Source organism: Alosa sapidissima, chromosome 7, assembly GCF_018492685.1.
Source record: "Alosa sapidissima isolate fAloSap1 chromosome 7, fAloSap1.pri, whole genome shotgun sequence".
In the NCBI taxonomy this organism is placed as follows: Eukaryota; Metazoa; Chordata; class Actinopteri; order Clupeiformes; family Clupeidae; genus Alosa; species Alosa sapidissima.
Genome location: NC_055963.1, coordinates 2,310,459 through 2,329,198, shown reverse-complemented (window position 1 = coordinate 2,329,198; position 18,740 = coordinate 2,310,459). Strand labels below are relative to the sequence as shown.

At 40.0% G+C, this 18,740-nt stretch overlaps 1 protein-coding gene and 1 long non-coding RNA gene across 2 annotated transcripts in view; one reads left to right on the top strand and one right to left on the bottom strand.

Moving 5' to 3' along the window:
• LOC121713306 overlaps nucleotides 1-11,407 on the bottom strand; it is a 70,960-nt gene extending 59,553 nt beyond the window's left edge. The window contains exon 1 of the long non-coding RNA XR_006032782.1: nucleotides 11,328-11,407. This is a non-coding gene — a long non-coding RNA (uncharacterized LOC121713306). The remainder of the gene's footprint in view (nucleotides 1-11,327) is intronic.
• LOC121713297 (tumor necrosis factor receptor superfamily member 14-like) overlaps nucleotides 1-13,139 on the top strand; it is a 29,760-nt gene extending 16,621 nt beyond the window's left edge. The window contains exons 2-9 of the mRNA XM_042097823.1: nucleotides 6,199-6,388; nucleotides 6,779-6,904; nucleotides 8,632-8,787; nucleotides 8,964-9,051; nucleotides 9,145-9,332; nucleotides 9,511-9,569; nucleotides 9,651-9,739; nucleotides 11,015-13,139. Coding sequence (XP_041953757.1) covers nucleotides 6,199-6,388; nucleotides 6,779-6,904; nucleotides 8,632-8,787; nucleotides 8,964-9,051; nucleotides 9,145-9,332; nucleotides 9,511-9,569; nucleotides 9,651-9,692 — 849 coding nt within the window. The 3' untranslated portion in view covers nucleotides 9,693-9,739; nucleotides 11,015-13,139. The remainder of the gene's footprint in view (nucleotides 1-6,198; nucleotides 6,389-6,778; nucleotides 6,905-8,631; nucleotides 8,788-8,963; nucleotides 9,052-9,144; nucleotides 9,333-9,510; nucleotides 9,570-9,650; nucleotides 9,740-11,014) is intronic.
• Nucleotides 13,140-18,740: the final 5,601 nt, after the last annotated feature.

Genomic DNA, 18,740 nt, shown 5'->3' with positions numbered 1-18,740 from the left:
AATTTTGTGGCCAATGAACCTTATTCTGATGACAGATATGTGATTAAATGAATGAGTTGGTGTAAACACAACCTAGGGCCTATTTATGGATGATAACAGGTCAAACTTCCGTTTAGTTTGGGAGCAAAATTGTTAATCAGAGGAGTTTTGAGATAGACCGTTGTATGCATTAGCAAACACAATGGCTTATAGCTTACGGCAGCAGGCATGGATGGAGCCAAGTCAAAATAAATCGCTATTTTCAAAACACTGGCAATGCTCAAAATAGCCATACACTACGGTGGTAATGTAGAGAGGGTCCCTACAGACAAATAGAAGTAATGTAAACTTTGAAAGTGTACAGAGTGGTTATAATAATAACGGTTTATGAAGTCAGTATATTATCTTCCTTCATATTCTGTTAGCTTTGAATCAGTGGGTGCGTTCGACTTCTTGCAACACTGCGCAAATCTGGCAGGACGTGATGCATGTTTGTAATGTAAACATGCATCAAATTCATTTAAATTTTGCTCCCAAATGAAAGTTTGAATTCATTATCATATATAAATAGACCCCAGCTTGTGTTTACACCAAACCAATTAAATTATAAATAAAAACTAGAAAATGTTATTCCGAGGAATTACCAGTGCATGAAAATGCAAAAAATATATTAACATAAAATGCAATCCTTTTATTTGGAAACAGTTGTGGGCAGAGAAAACAGTTGGTGGGAGTCATAGGAGTCATAGTTGATAAGTTGGAGTTGGAATAGCTGTTGGAATAGCTGAACAATTAAATAGTTGAGTAGTTTAAATGGTTACATTATTTAATAATGAATTATTGTAGTGAGAACATTCATTTTGAAACAGTTGTGGGCAGAGGAAATAGTTGAACAGGATGTGTAGTCTTAAGAGAGCCAGATCAAAGATGGTTGATTACGAAGACTTCCTGAGAGACCATTTTCTGTCCCCGGGAATGTGTGCAAATAGGGTAGCAGTAGTACACGCCACGCACGAGGGGAGTTCACTATCCCCCATTTATGCAGTGATCGGGCTCCCTTTTTAACATTGAGGTCTATGGCAGAATCCAAGAATTTCCCAGAATTTGTCAAAGCCTTATTCTTCTGAGAAATGGATGCACATTTCGGACACGGTATCATGATCTCCAAACCCTCCTCCCCATTTCAGGAGAATGTTGTGACAGTATGACCCTCCAGTCGGGAGAAAATCAACATTAATGAAGGTGTACACCAAGTTTGTTTTGTACTTCGGCTTCTGTCTGGCGTGGAACCGAGACGTTCAAACGTTAGTCATACGTAAGTGACACGCCCCTGTGCAGGCGGGGACTGAACCAGAGCCCGTCTCTGACTCCACTTTGCCCTCATAAACATGAACTAGGGCGACCCATCTTGCTACACATTAATTATCTTTGGCCAGATTATGCTTCAAGCCTGAGACAGAGTATATGGTTTAAAAGTTGAATGTAGATAGTGTAATGTATGTTGATAGACAGAAAGTTGAATTGATGTTGATAGGCAGATTGTTTAATGGATGTTGATAGATAGTTTAATGGGTGGATGAGTGAATGGTTTGAAGAGGATGAATGGATAGAAAGTTGGATTGAATGTGATCCTTGTAAATATACCCTATTCTTGTGCCTATTGAGTATTTTTGTCACGCAAATAGGGGAAAAAAATTACCTTCACATATCACCATGAAAATTACTGAGTTGATTACTTACATCAAGACAAACAAACAATGTATTACAAGTTTTTTGAAATTGTTTGTTAACATGGGCAAACAGGGCATAATGTAATTACGTATAACTAATTTGTTTAAATACCACAACGGATCTAATAGTCCAGGCAAAGTAAGGTCTGACCCAAAACTAATTGCAACAGAATTTACAGTATTTTCACATTTTTATATTTCAATTGGTGATCTAAACACCATAGTAAAATACCATGAAAATCCAGTTGGTGGTAATATGTTAAAATGAAGGTTGTTTTATGCATTATTCTTCAGCAAATACTGACAAAATTGCGCAAAATTGGTGTCTATTTTTACATTTTGGCCCTTTGAATCAATGGAAATGGTTGTTGACTCTTTAAATAGAACCAGTGTGTTTTTGCATGTAAGTGTTCCACAATGTGTAACGCTGTACAAACACATAGTTAAGCATTATTCAGCCTAGGAAAGTGGTTTTGGTGTTTAATCTGATTTAGAGGTCACTGAAACATATTCAGTCTATTACAGTCTATATCTATTCTGTATAGGCAAATCAAGTGAACAGCTGATACATTTTGGCCTGCACTATTAAGGGAAACAAATTAAACACCATAAACTATATATTTTCTATAAGCATATACCCACTAGAGGAGATATAACACCATTTAAGACATTTCCCATCTTCCTCCATGCCATGCACAATACATTGCCCTCTATTCTGTAAGGGCAAATCTAGTGTAAAATGGATACATTTTGGCCTATAATGTCCAGGGAAAAAAGATTAAACACCCTAAACTATATACTTTCTAAAAGCATATACCCTCTAGAATACAGTTGGCGGGAGTCATAGTTGATGTCAACTGACAGTTTGGATGGCTAAACAGTCAAATGATTGAGTAGTTTAAATAGTTAAATTACTTAATAGTTAACTAGATGTACCGCAGAGCGGTACAAAATATGACCGCCGCCCAGTCCAGCACATTTTTTCCACAAAAAGAAATCACGCTGAAAGGCCTATATGATTCTAACTGTCTCACTAAATTGCATTATCCACACTCAATTCTCACTGGTATCTGCTAGACAACAAGTACCAAAACATGATTAGTTCATAGATTTCACATGTAAAATTCATTTTATACAACCCCACCTCCATCTTGCCTGTTCATAATTCTGAGAAATTCTTGATTGTTTGTGTTATGTTTATGTTATGTGTGTGGGTGTGTGTGTGTGTGTGTGCGTGCTTGTGTGTGTGTGCCTGTGCATGCAAGCGTACATATGTCTACTGTGTGAGTATGTGTCATACGTATGATTACTGTGAATGTATGTGTGTGTGTGTGTGTGTGTGTATCTGTTTGTGCACATGTGTGCACATGAAATGGGTTAACATGACCCCTGGAGGCAAACGTACGGAAAAAAAATGGTCATCCTAGGCCCTACAGTTCTCAAGATATTCACAGAGAACTGTGTCTGTCCTACCCTCCTTTCGGGGGGTCCAGTCCAGCGGGGGGGCTACAAAATGACGGTTCCATGCTATCCATGTGGGGGTACATGCCCACCAAGTTTTGTGTACCCCGGTCTTTCAGTGTCCCGGGAATCCTTGTTGGTGTACATCACTAAATGTACACATAAATTATTTTATTGTAAGGCCCCCCATGAACGAAAGTACACAAAACTTGGCATGCATTCGGAGGGTGTCATAATGATCCTACACTTTTAATTTCATGCAGTTTTGACCTTGTCACCCAGAGATATTATGATGAAAACATCTAATTTTTTGCTTTTTAATTTTTAACTAGGTGGCGCTATACATGAAATAAGTGGTAATGGGATGGGTTGACATGCCCCCTTAAGACCAACATAAATAAAAAAGGTGGACCTCCTAGGCCCTACGGTTCTCGAGATATTCACAGAAAACTGTCTCCGGCCACCTACAGGCCAGTTGGTGTATAGTAACATAAATTAATTTATTGTGTGGCCCCCCATGAACGGAATTCCACAAAACTTGGCGTGCATACAGAGGGTGTCATAATGATCCTACACTTCCAATTTCGTGCAGTTTTGACTATGTTAGGTCACAGATACCTTCAATTACAACACCTCATTTTTACTTTTTTGTGTTTAACTAGGTGGCACTACACATGAAATGAGTGGTTATGGAATGGGTTGACATGGCCCCTTGAGATCAACATACAAAAAAAAAATGGTCCTCCTAAACCCTACGGTTTTCGAGATATTCACAGAAAACTGTGTCTGCCCTACCCTCCTTTCGGGGGTCCAGTCCAGCGGGGGGGCTACAGATCAAAACGAAAAACGATGGTTCCATGCTATCCATGTGGGGTTACATGCCCACCAAGTTTCGTGTACCCCGGTCTTTCAGTGTCCCGGGAATCATTGACGGAAATTTGGGCATGCGAAAAAGAAAAAAAAAAAGAAGAAATTTTTTTTTGACTAAACCTATATGACCGCCGCTTCACTGCGCTGCGGTCATAATTATTGTAGTGAGGACTTTATTTTGAAACAGTTGTGGGCAGAGGAAACATTTGGCGGGAGTCATAGTTGATGACAACTGACAGTTGGAATGGCTGAATAGTTAAATAGTTGAGTAGTTTAAATGGTTCAATTATTTAATAGGGAATTATTGTAGTGAGGACTTTTATTTTGAAAAAGTTGTGGGAAGAGGAAACAGTTGGCAGAAGTCACAGTTGATTTCAACTGACAGTTGGAATGGCTGAACTGTTCAATAGTTGAGTAGTTTAAATTAGGGCTGTCAAAATAACTAACTAAACTAATATTTTGAGAAAAAATAACTGATTAAAAAAAATAACACAGATTAATCGATTCTGTATGACCCCGAGCCATTCTAGTCAGTAACCATTAGACTGTAAAATGAAAGAGGAGAAAAGAAAATGTGCTGCCTAGATCATTGATTGGAACATTTACTTTAAAAAAAAATGGCCTGATGTTGATAAAAATAAAGTGTTGATTAAAATAAAGCGCTCTGCAATGTCTGCAGCAAGGAATTTGCATATCACCGGAGTTTATCAACTCTAAAGTCGCACATCAATGCAAAGAAATAGTGTTGATATTCAGGGGAGTGTTAATTTATTTTCATTGTGTCCCCTAGGTTATATCTGTGGCCTGAAATGCCTTGTATGTGAAAAAAAAAACTTCTTCCCGAAGCACTTTTGAATTGATTTCCTCAGCATATTAGGTAATATCATAGATTATTATGGCCATTATTTGAACAGTGAAAATAATAATAAAAGGGTTTTTGAACTTTAATGTCACTAATGCTGATTATTCAATGATTCATTTGAATTTAAATATTTAAAATACTTTCACAGCAAAAAATATATATGTGATTCATTTAGATTAATTAATCACAGAGTATGTAATTAATTCGATTCATTTTTTTAATCGATTGACAGCCCTAGTTTAAATAGTTAAATAGTGAATTAATAGATGTGTAGATAAGCATGCTAAATTCGACATCCAAACAGTATTCTAACATTAGCTTTGAGATACTGCTTGATTGCATAACTTAACTTAGTTTAGTCTCTTCAATGTAGCCTACTATGTTGTGATAAGACCTTAGCAGAGTTAACTTCAATGCAGCAGTTTTGAACAAATTTGCGCAGCATGGTCACAATGCTAAGCGGATTTAATAGCAATTTAGCCAAACGTCTTCTATGCAATGCTTCTATGTGGCAACAACAATACTTCAACAATCGTGAATATTTTGTTAAATGCACATGCAGAGGAGGGGCAGCAGGCTACGAGAGAGAGTGGGGCGGGGTAAGTAAAGGCTGCGTTCGTAAAAAGTGCAGCTCAATGGCAATGCAAGGATTTGATCTTATATTTAATTTAAATTAAATTAAATTAAATTAAACATAGAATATTAATCTGTGGCGGCCGATTTTTATTTCGTGGCGCCCCGCCACAGATTAGTCAATGTATGGGAAACACTGTAGGTAGATAGATTAATGGATGTTGATAGACAGATAGTTAAATGGATGAAGAATAGCCCTTTATGATGTCATAATGCTAATGCAAAGTCTATGGAGAAAAATAAGCTTGTTTTTTGTTAATATCTCAAAAAGTATTAAATTTACAAAAACGAAAAACACATTGCTCAGGTGTCCTTTTCAAAACGTTACATAGTTTGAACAAAGTTTCTACGTAAAACGGTTGAAGCTAAATTAGACGCAGAAATTTTGGTTAGAAGAATAATAAAAAGAAGACTTCGGATAACATTTTCATGCACTGTAATAAACCATTACGTGACTAACTTGAAACCTAACAATCCGACATATATGGATTTTAAGAGTGAATACTACCATTATGTAAAGGACCCTGAAAAAAAGCAAATGAAATAAAAACAAAAACTGGAAAAGAGTACAATAACTCTTTGTTTAAAAGATTTTTTTTTTTAATTATTATTAGTAGTATTAGTATTATTCATGTTTTGACAGATGCATCTGTGAATCTGCAGGATATGAGTGTGTGGCTTAGCTGTGTGAACATTACCATGTTGAAGATGACTGCACCCCAATCAGAGGAGACCATGATGAAGCTGGTGATTACTGCTGTGATCCTCCTCCTGACTGTGTCTGGGGTCTCTACTGGCTGTGGTAGAGCTGAGTACCTTATAGGACAGGAGTGCTGTCCCATGTGTGGCCCTGGTAAGAAGCACTCTGTCATACTACACAACACGGGGTCAGCCGTGGCCTACTGGGTTAGCACTTCGGACCTGTAACCGGAGGGTTGCCGGTTCGAACCCCGACCAGTAGGCACGGCTGAAGTGCCCTTGAGCAAGGCACCTAACCCCTCACTGCTCCCCAAGCGCTGCAGTTGATGCAGGCAGCTCACTGCGCCGGGATTAGTGTGTGCTTCACCTCACTGTGTGTACACTGTGTGCTGTGTCTGTTTCACTAATTCACGGATTGGGATAAATGCAGAGACCAAATTTCCCTCACATGATCAAAAGAGTATATATATACTTATACTTAAAACATATGACACAACCCATGTTTGATGTATGTATGTTATAATTACTTATGTACTGTTTAAAGGTTATTATGTGCGGAAACATTGCACAGAGTTCACCAGCACAACATGTGTTCCATGTCTGTCATCGTCTTACACTGATGCACCCAATGGACTTGTGTCGTGCAGATCCTGCACAGTTTGTGACTCCAGTAAGGCAAATACATCAGCAGTTTTGTTTTGCTTATTTGTTGAATTTTGTGCACATTGTAAACAAAACTAATGTTCATGTTTTGAAGTTTGTCAGTTGGTGACATCACTACTGTTTCACCACGTACCTGTCATGTAGGGCTGCACGATTATGGCCAAAATGATAATCACGATTATTTTCATCAATATTGAGATCACGATTATTTATCACGATTATTAATTAATTTTAGTGACAAAAATATTTTTTCCCTTAGATAGATAGATAGATAGATAGATACTTTATTGATCCCCAGGGGAAATTCAAGACACATTTAAACATATTGGACTTGCTATCTGGCTCACCCAAATTCTTCCCCTCACATTTACTCCCCAAAATTACTGCAAATATAGATTGACTGCTACTTCCAAACTTCCAGCTTGCTACTTTGTTAATATTTGGGGAAACGTTAATGGCAACACAGTAATTACAAAGTATTAAGAAATACTGTTAATTTGATGCTTTTTAATTCATTTATAAATGGTGCACTGTCAATTTAAGACCCTTTGCCAGATCCACTCAAATAGCCCATGGCTAGTGCTGTGCCCACTCAGTTTGTAAATGGTCAGTAATGGGAACTGTTGCCATTGCGCTCTCTCTCTTGCACGCTCAAATGCGTTCCCAATTAAATGGAGTAGCATAACGTAGTTAGATCTGCTGCAATGGAGATACTATGTATCTCGATGTAACAAGCTGTTTTGACATTGACATTGTAAACGTTCTTTAGGAAGAGTGTAAAGCAGTTTGCAGTAGCCTGAAGTTAATCACAACGTCGTCTATCGCTGGGAAAAAATAGCTAGCTATGATAACCTAATTATATGCTTGGCAGGCCGGATTAAAGTGTGGCGGGCCGGATCTATGATAAACTAATAAATGCTCGGCGGGTCGGATTAAAGTGCGTGGCGGGCCGCAGTTTGGACACCCCTGCTAAAACACTGACGTGTAGGCTACAATTTCATTATTGTTCACTCGTTTTGAGTAGGGTGTCTTGAAACGCATATGCATTGTAGGTTGCACATGTAGCTTATAAAATACATGAATATAATTCACGGACCCCGTCGTTCAACTCTTGCTCAACTCAACTCTTATTATAGGCTATATCAGAGGAAGCAAACAAGGACTAAAAGTTAACGTGATAAAAAGGCATGTGTGGTTTCATGTGATGTGTTTCACGGTATGAGTTGAGAGCCCTGCTTTGCTTAAGTTTTTGGTTAATTCCACTTGCCTGAAATCCGAAATATTTTCGAACAACGGATGATCCGTTTAGAGGGACAAGCTCTTGGCCTGCTGTGCCACACATTTGATTTCTGATCGTCGTTTTTTTGTATAGTCTAACTAGCCTACTAATAGTTAACATAATGCTACTAGTCCACAGTGCATCCAAACTGAGCATTGCATCAGGCTGCAGTGCAGGGAACAGTTGTCATTGGTAGGCTGCATGCAGGCACATTATTTTGTAGCGGAGTGTTCTATGGGTTGCCAGGTTGGTTCAATGGGTAGAGCATGCATTTTTAATATTGCTCGATCACGCAAATTTGATCGTGGGAAGCCAAAATCGTGATCGTGATTAAAATTCGATTAATTGTGCAGCCCTACTGTCATGCCACATACGGGTGTTTGAATTGTTGGCTGCAATTTATATGATTCTTTTATGACTGCATATTCAGTGTTCTAATATATGTTCTAATATAGGTGCCGGTCTAAGAGTGAAGAGGGCCTGCAGCTCCACCTCAGACACACTCTGTGAGCCTCTGGAAGGTCAATACTGCACTGACCCAATCAAAGATGGCTGCAGAGGAGCTGTGGAACACCTAAAGTGCTCACCAGGACAGTACATCAAACAGCCAGGTTAGGAAATCCTCTATAACTATCCTAGAGACAGGATGACATTGTTAATTGAAGAGGTGAAAACACACACAGTTGTTAGTTACACTAGAAAGTAACTAGATACTTTATTGATCCCCAAAGGGAAATTCAACTAAAGGCATATTAAATATCAATATTATTGCTGTCTTTTCATGCAGGCACATCGTCTTCAGATACTGTGTGTGGTGACTGTGTAGGTGACACATACTCAAATGGAACATTCACATCCTGCAGACCACACACACAGTGAGTTCATACACTCTACATGTTTCCAGGTCTAGATTAAACACTAAACTGTTAGTCATGTATCTAAACTGTAATTATTTATGTGACCTGTAGGTGTGAGTTGCTGGGACTTTATGTCACAAGAAAAGGATCAACATCTTATGACACTGAATGTGCTGAAAGAAAAAACACTGTTTCCATCGTAGTCAGTGTAGTTGCTGTTATAGTCCTTATATGTGGGGTTCTGGTTGGCCTCTTTATATTATGGAAGAAGAAAAAACCCAAACCAACAACCCCACCAGGTAAGAATGTTTTTTTGTTAATCATTTAGGCCTACTGTTATCATAGTTGCCATTTTCAAGAATACTGATAACGACAATTGCTCAGATATTTCTCTTTCTTATTTTTTTTTACACACACATATATTTTCAGTAGTCTATTTTAATTCTTCAATTTTGTTTGCATTTATTTATTTTGCAGACATATTTTTGGAGAAAGACCTTATTGGTCCAGTGCCAGATCACATTGTAACAACAGAGGTAATTTATTCATTAAAGCTTATTCCCATTTCTACCCATATTTGTATTGCTTTTCTCATAATAATGTTTGTTTCTTACTAGGAGCAAGGTGAAAGCTGTAGTGTGATGGCAGCAGTTACGTGATCAGAATGATCTGAATGGTCCAAGTGGCCATGCTAGTTAAAGTGATGGTGAGTAGCCTACTGTTGTGCAACTCAGTCTGACTGATAAGGATGAATAATATGCTGCAGGTAACATCCTGTGGAACAGCAGCAATCAATGGGTTTTGATGGAAACAAGCTATTTTCCTACAAGAAATGAGAAAATGTTATTATCAAGTTGCAATATGCAAACATCAATGTGAACTAGAAATGCAATTCCCAAGGAATTACCAGTGCATGGAAATGCAAAAATATGATGTAAAATATCATACAGAGAAAAAACAGATAATGCAGCGATAGTTACAATAGTGTTGCTATGTCAAATAAAATGGTTGCTATGCTGGTTGCTAGGGTAATCATGTTGGTTGCTATGGCGGTTGCTAGGCTGACATTGTAGTGGTGGTTGCTAGGTGTTGCTAGGATAATTCAGATGTTTGCTAGATTGTTGCTAGGGAACATATGATGGTTGCTATGCAAAATAAAGTGGTTGCTATGATGGTTGCTAGGGTAATCATGCTGGTTGCTATTGTGGTTGCTGAGTTGACATAGTGGTGGTTGCTAAGTTGTTGCTAGGGTCGTTAAGATAGTATTTTAATGGTTGCTATGTTGGTTTGTTAGGGGGCAGCCGTGGCCTACTGGTTAGTGCTTCGGACTTGTAACCAGAGGGTTGCCGGTTTGAACCCTGACCAGTAGGAATGGCTGAAGTGCCCTTGAGCAAGGCACCTAACAGTTAAACAGTTGAACAGTTAAATAATTGAGTAGTTTGAATTGTTAAATTGTTTAACAGGGAATTACTGTAGTGAGGATTTTTATTTTGAAACAGTTTTGGGCAGAGGAAACAGTTGAACAGGATGTGTAGTCTTAAGAGAGCCAGATTGTATACTTAAAGCCTCAGACTGGCAGTTGCTGCAGGTGGCCTGGCCACCTGCCGCAAGATTCTAATTGCTTATTGTGATTATTGTGATGTCATAATCACCAATGTTAAGTCTTTGGGGAAATTTTGAGTAGTTTTTAATTAATAGTTTAAAAAGTGTAAAATTACAAAGTGAAAAATACTTTGCTTAACAGTCCTTTTAGAAGACCTACGTTTCAAAGTTTGAACGAAGTTTCTACGTTAAACGGTTGAATTAGATGCAGAAAATTTGGTTGGAAGAATAATAATAGTAGTTTGGGCCCAATGCCCAAGCCCAATGAGAACGGTACAGTGTTGTAATTAAACCAGTTCCCCCCACTTGAGGGATGTTAACATGGTGTAGTTGGATAAGTCCAAAGAGTGATATATGATCTCATCCACTTTCTCTCCAGCTGCTTATGAACCAGACAGTATTGCAGAATGGCCTGTTCTCATCCTGGACCGACTGATCACTGTGACCTGAAGGTGCTGATGCATCATACCTCCTCACTACGCTACCTCACCTCCCCACTGCAGAGACCTGGTCAAGCCAGAGTGGACCTGCATACCATGAGAGAACACTATTTTGGTGGATATGGATATCAGAACTCTCAATAACTCAATAATAAGTGTTTTCAAATCACGTTGTTTGTGACATTTTAAACAAAACACCTGACCTACCTCATGAAGAAAGCACCGCTGTCTACTGTGTGAACCGCTGTGGACCTGCATATCTGATGGTGAACTGAGGGACCTGCCCTGGGCTCTGCAGGAGGATGGAGGCCACAGACTTTGTGATGCCCCAAGTCCATGTGTCTGAGTTCTGCAAAGCCACACAGGGAACATGTACATTTAAGATGTTCACATGGGGCGCCGTGTGAAACAGACCAAATGTGTTGGTGGGTGTTTTGTTTAGGATTTTGTTTTTCAAGGAAACTGGGTTTGGAAGGAAACTGGACGCTATAAGGATTGTCAAAGTTGAGAATACTTTTGTTTGTTGTAGATCTTCAAAACAAAGTGAATGCTGGGTAATCTTGAGAAGCCAGCACTAAAGGATGTGGAATCCTTACAGTCAGAAAACATCTGGGACCCTTATTTAAATGATGGACTAGGTCTAAAGTCTAAAGTCTGCTTTCAGTTGTTTTCTTTTTCAAGGAAAATGGGTTTGGAAGGAAACTTGACCCTATAAGGATTGTCAAGATACTGGATACTGGGAATGCTGGGTAATCTTGAGAACACTAAGGGATGTGGAATCCTCACACTGACATAGAGTCCATAGTGCTAGCCTGGGAATACCCAGATGAACCTTTAGCAAATTTGGGATTTGCTCTGCAGGGCCATCTGGCCAAGAGGCCATTGAAGCCCATTTCCAATGTCCCTAAAACACGGCATGCAAATACCATCACTAACCCGGCATTGGTGTGTATTTCTTTGGAATTGAGTAAACAACTGCATTTAAAACCTTAGTTTACAAGATTGCTGCACTTCTGAAACAATTTGGTAAGAGTTTAATGCACCAATTTCAGTTTAATTTCACTGATAGTTACGCCCCTTCTGGAAGTCATAAGTCAATTATCCTTCTCCAGACCAACTCTCAATTGTACAATTGTGAATGTCAGCGTGCTAACCAGGCTACCATTAGGCCTCCTGGAGGCTCTGATCCAGTATAAGATTTGTAAAATTAATTCAGTTCTGCCATTAGTCATAGATTAGTCTGTAGATGCCTCCACATGGGGCCTGTATGTTATTTCATATATGGTTTTGAAATGAAAATATATTAATGTGGATATAGACAGCTTTTCTTATATTTTTGCTGAGCTTTCAAACCAGATCATAGAACAGCATAGTGCAATAACCATTAACCATCATAAATCATAAATACTGCTTGTTTATAGCAGGGTGTTGTGGAAACCTCCCATAAGCAATAAAGGTGGAAAGTCTTCAAAATCCAGTGGAATAGGAGCCGTCACAAAACTACAGAGGCATTTTAACCATAATCTCACAAAACTACAGAGGCCTCTGTGCCCATTACCACAGAAGATGATTTAAAAACCGGTGGAAAACAGTTACCATTAGTCACTCACTCCTAACAGTGTCACCTCCAGTGCCTGACCAGCCCTGTGCTATCCCTTAGCTAAATAGAAGAGGATCTGAAGAATTTGCCTAAAGAAATTAGAAACAAAAGAAAACACACAAGGCCACAAAGGCGATTGCACAAATGCTATGGCTGGTTAGGCTATAGTTCTAAAGCATTTATCAGCATGGATCATAAACAACAGTTGGAAAAGTACCTAAAACAATCCCTAGTAAAAGTTACACAAGATACCTTAATGTAGGACCACATCAGGTTCAAAGGAGGAAGAAGGATAAAACTGAAACACTCCAAAACGTTGCACCTGTTCCTTGCATGTTTACTGTGGAGTGAAAGCACTACAGCACTTTCTTTGTTTTTAACATGTAACCAACACATGTGTTCCACTCACTGTGAGCTGACCAAGTGACATGTGTTTTATGTCAGAATAAAATTAGTTTTTATTATTTGTGTCCTTAATTAAAGCCACTTTAAATGTAGTACATGAACATGTTAGTATACAGTATCTATATGCCTGGTGTGCTAATTGCTTTTTCTTTTGAGAATAAAGAAAATCAGATAAAGCCTTTATTGGAATAGATGTATCGTATAATCTGTGGCCTCAAATGGCTCAGATGGTCCAACGGTCATGTTGTATAAACACTCACGCTATCTGTTGATGTATTATTGGCATTGCAGTTGTTCGTTCTCTTTTGATCAAAGTGACTCTGTATACTGCACAGTTTGTAGTAAGACTATGAGTATGAAAATGTTTAAATCCCATTTTATTAGAGTTTATTATAACCATCCACTACCCCTTGATAGGGTTGATGCTATCCAGGGTATAAAATGTCCATCCAGTGCAAAAGCTACAGTATATAGTTTGTCAACTTCTATATCTCAGACCAGACTGGGCCTGATGTTTGGCTTACTGGGTTGACATAATGAAATGCACACAGTGAAACTCTAAATGCTGATGTGCCTGTAAGCTTGCCGACAATGCTGACACTGTACTGTAAGCTGGAGCTGCTCTGACCAACAGTGTTGGCTGATGATAGAAACAGCGGTCAGTTTGTTTTCAGTTTGTTGCAGTCAGACACACATTAATTAAAAGGAGCACAGCAGGGTAGAGAAAGGTCATTGTAGCACATTTGCACATCAACGCCATAAAACAGAGGTAATTGTAGCACATTTGCACAGTATCAACGGCATATAACATAACGATAAATATGTAAGTTGAAATAACCCATAATTAGCACAAATAACTAAGCTGCTGTGTAGTTTGTGCTGATCGATGAGTCTTGTATGTTTTCTAGTGAGATCCAAGTCCTGTGATGGTCAGGGCAGAGTCATAATTAAACAGCTGTTGCGACATAATGAACTTACTCAGAAGCACACACATCATCACATCACACACATCACACACAGACATATCCTTCCAGTAAACCTCAGTCTGTGTCTGATGAATGCACAAGGAAATCCCCTTTTACCCTGCAGCTTGGCACAGGCCTCTAGCGATGGCACTCAGCCATCAAGAAAGCGCTCCAATCAGTATAGCCAGCCTGTGCTCCCACCACCTGCAGCTCCTCATCCAGGAAGTGGCCCTGGGTTCTATCAAGAGGGTGGTTTGATTCAACTACTGCCATGGGCGTAGATTTGTCTGGGGACCGAAGGACGTGTCCACACCAATGTCAAATTACGTCTGAAATGTCCCCACCAGTATTCAGGTTGGTTGGGTCGGGCCAGGAAAGAAGGGTGTAGGACATCAGCAGCTATTTCAAGAAACAAAGTGTAGGCCTACATAATATTATAATAATATATTATTATAAACAAAGTGTACAGTAAGTCATGAAATGATCTGCTAGTTCAAGAAGCAAAGTGTACAGTAAGTCATGAAATGATCTGCTAGTTCAAGCATAGAAATGCCAGAAACTTTGTTTTTTGGTACAAATAGTTGACACTGCTATGTGTATAGCCCAGGGATGGAAATTAGCACCCGCCACAGCCAAATACGGGTGAATTTGTGCACTGGTGGGTGAATTTTGTCAACTTACCAGCCATGTGGCGGGTATGATGGAGCTAGCATACCCCAAATATACAGTCAGATACAGTGGAATTTTCATCGGCCCTGATGGTTAAAAGTAAGAAAGTGTCTCGTACAGATCATGTAATGTGCAGTAGGCTAGCCTGATTTGAAGTGACCTACAGTATGAACTACCAGTGAGCCGCAGTCTCCCCGCAGTCTCCCCGCAGCATGGTGCAGCGCTTCACTTTTTGACACTACAATAGGCACATGAAGTGCGTCCAAATTCACCCATTCTTCTCTGTGGAACTCCTCGAGAAGTATTCATCATACAGATGTCACATGAAAGAGCCTTTTCTCAGCTTTTAAACGGTGCTAGCTAGCTGCTATTTGCTGTGATAATCAGAATAAACAGCAGACCTTACCGAACACTCTGGGCTTTAAAACATTTCTTAAAACTGAGCTGTGCTTACATCTCCTAGATATCTGTAAATATTAGAATCAGAAAATATACAGCTCATGGTTAAGATTTTGTCAATGTAGCCTTAAAGTGTAAGTTCAGTGTAAATTGACCCATAGTCCTGTTGTTCAAGCTCATCACATGCAGCACATAGGAAAAAGAATGAGACCATTTGGGACAACATGGGCCAAGTTATGGACAGGCAGCTTAAAGCAGACCCATGGGCCAAGTTATGGACAGGCAGCTTAAAGCAGACCCATGGGCCAAGTTACGGACAGGCAGCTTAAAGCAGACCCATGGGCCAAGTTACGGACAGGCAGCTTAAAGCAGACCCATGGGCCAAGTTACGGACAGGCAGCTTAAAGCAGACCCATGGGCCAAGTTACGGACAGGCAGCTTAAAGCAGACCCATGGGCCAAGTTATGGACAGGCAGCTGAAAGCAGACCCATGGGCCAAGTTATGGACAGGCAGCTGAAAGCAGACCCATGGGCCAAGTTATGGACAGGCAGCTTAAAGCAGACCCATGGGCCAAGTTATGGACAGGCAGCTTAAAGCAGACCCATGGGCCAAGTTATGGACAGGCAGCTTAAAGCAGACCCATGGGCCAAGTTATGGACAGGCAGCTTAAAGCAGACCCATGGGCCAAGTTATGGACAGGCAGCTTAAAGCAGACCCATGGGCCAAGTTATGGACAGGCAGCTGAAAGCAGACCCATGGGCCAAGTTATGGACAGGCAGCTTAAAGCAGACCCATGGGCCAAGTTATGGACAGGCAGCTTAAAGCAGACCCATGGGCCAAGTTATGGACAGGCAGCTTAAAGCAGACCCATGGGCCAAGTTACGGACAGGCAGCTTAAAGCAGACCCATGGGCCAAGTTACGGACAGGCAGCTTAAAGCAGACCCATGGGCCAAGTTACGGACAGGCAGCTTAAAGCAGACCCATGGGCCAAGTTATGGACAGGCAGCTTAAAGCAGACATGGACAGGCAGCTTAAAGCAGACCCATGGGCCAAGTTATGGACAGGCAGCTTAAAGCAGACCCATGGGGCAGTGGGGAGTTACTTTCAGTTTCAGTTTTGATGTCCCTATGGGTCTGCTTTAAAGGACAAGTTTGCTATTTTACACTTAAGAGTGTGTCCATGAGAGGACCAGACGGGGGTGATACATGCTACGTCACCGATTTTGATGAAACTTGGACAGTTTGAAGGGTCCACCTAAAAACTCAAAAAGCCAAAATAGTACAAAATTTGAAACAACCCAGGGGGAGTTAAGCCCCTGTCCTTGTTTTAGGCCAAAAAACCTAAAAAAAAAAAAGGCCCAAAATTGCATAAAATGTTGACATCCCTCCTGCTGTCAGATTTAAACACAGCAAAGTAACAATCCATGCCATCAAAGGTGCATCCAAGGTTAGTTTAAAACTGGAGTTACAAGGTGTAAGGTGGGACTGGCGTCAGTCTAGGACTGCACGTATCCACTATGTCACATGCCTTTTGGCGAATACCCAAAAAATAGCAATTTTCAGACCTGAATATCTCCGATGAGCAACCTCCTTTTTTCAAAATTCTTTCTGCACATGAAAGGGTCATCTGTGGACTTTATAAATCAAAAGAAAAATGCTCGGCCTTTTTATAATTTTTTTTGTGGTGACCGCCTAAATACTGTGATCCAGTAGATAGGTGGAGGGTGGCGCATCAGGCCAAAACACAACACGACATGACATGACAAAACACAACATCAACATCAGTTGAGGGCTGCAACTTTTTAAATGGCAATATCCTGGCCGGACTACAGTTGTCAGTGATATAAGTATTTGAAATGAACATGATTTCTTAATGTCTAGTGACATATCAGGGCCATTTTATGATTAATTGAAATACATTTCTTACATATGGTTCCTTTAATGTTCTGAGTGTAATATATTTCTTAAGGTAGCTCAAAATGACATCATCGGGTGACATACACCAGTATACCCGTTGGTCTAATTTTTGCAAATGTGATATCTCCAACATATCTCAGGGCTAGAAACAGTCACTTGGACTCAAATAATAACTTGTAAGATTTTGATAGTCAAAGGTCAAGGTCACTGTGACCTTATGTACATCCCATTGTGGTGAATAAACCTCTAAAACTCCCTGACATAATTTCAAATGTGATACAAACATTCACACTGGCCCTTTCTGAAACCAATCCCTACCCACTCCCCTCAGTTACGGTGTGCACTCAGGTAGGAATCACCCTTACAGATAAATCGAGTTCTCCATGTAAATGGGAAAATGTTGGAGTTCTTTTATCACTTTTGGGTGCTATAGGCTAGTTGGAACTGCTCACCTCAATGAACTATGATAAGCTATGCTAACAGTGGGTGCTTCAGACTGAGGTACTGCACGCACACTTCCGTTCAAGTTCTGGAAAACTAGGACACTGTTTCCTGATTTCTCCCCATAGCATTCCCATATACCCTGATTAACTTGGGTGGAATTCCACCACATTTTGTTTTTATTTGTGAATTTAAAGTTTCATTCTGAGTAGCCCAATTGTATGATTAACGTTCTTATTCAGAATTGTTGAGTAGGGGTGTGTGTGGGGGGTGAATACAGGTTTTCACAATGTTGATATCCTTAGGATTTTTATTCAGTCATTTGAACATTATTGGGGTACGTGTTATGTAAGTGCTGTTGTGAGGCTAGGTTTTCGATGTTAACCCCTTATATCAGTCAATAGTGAAAGTAGGCTAATACATTTTGTCAAACTGTTTTGTGTTGATTATGACACCACGGTGAAGTCAGTTTCACTCATGGCCAGATCTAGAATAGGGCTGGGAGGGGCAATGCCCCCCCCAAATATTTCTTCTGCCCCACCTAATTGGTCAATTTTAATTGACAGCTATTGAATCTGCCAATCACACTTTTCTAATTGTCCCGTCTGAATTTCGAGGCTGCTGATTTGCTGGTTGGGTAGTATAAATACCGGAGCAGCAGCATTCCCTACCATTCCGCACTGTGTGCATCACTTGCTGTTTCATACTTCAGTAGAGAGGGCTTAGCTATATTTCCAAAAGTTATAGGCTACTAGATGTAATATAGATTCTTGTTGCTGGTTTAAATAAAGACCCTTAACTGTAGTGTTAGTGTTTGTATTATTCTCGTTTTGAATAAGGTTTGTTTTTTAGCTAATGTGCATGTTAGCTTTCTATGGTGATCTAGCCAGTTAGTTTGTTAACATTGGTCATTCCATAACTGTGTTATAAGCAGGGTGGGAATTTTACGGCGGCCACGTCGTTGCCCCTTGCGTTGGCCGTGATGTCCCTTTGAATCCGACTAGCAATTTAGCCTATGGCCTGTCAAATTAAGCTTAGCATTCACAACGCAAATTAATTTAGCCTATGTCTTTTACGCAGTGGAGAATGTGACGGTGCACGGCAAGAAAGTGCGTCCAAATTCACCTGTCAGAAACGGCCCGGGGATTGAACCCGGGTCTCTAACGTAGCAGGCAGACACTTTACCACAAGACCAAAGAGATGACTCAATGCAGAGTGAGGCAGACAACGGAAGTCAGGTTCAAAAGTTTTACTGTGTCAAAAAAGTT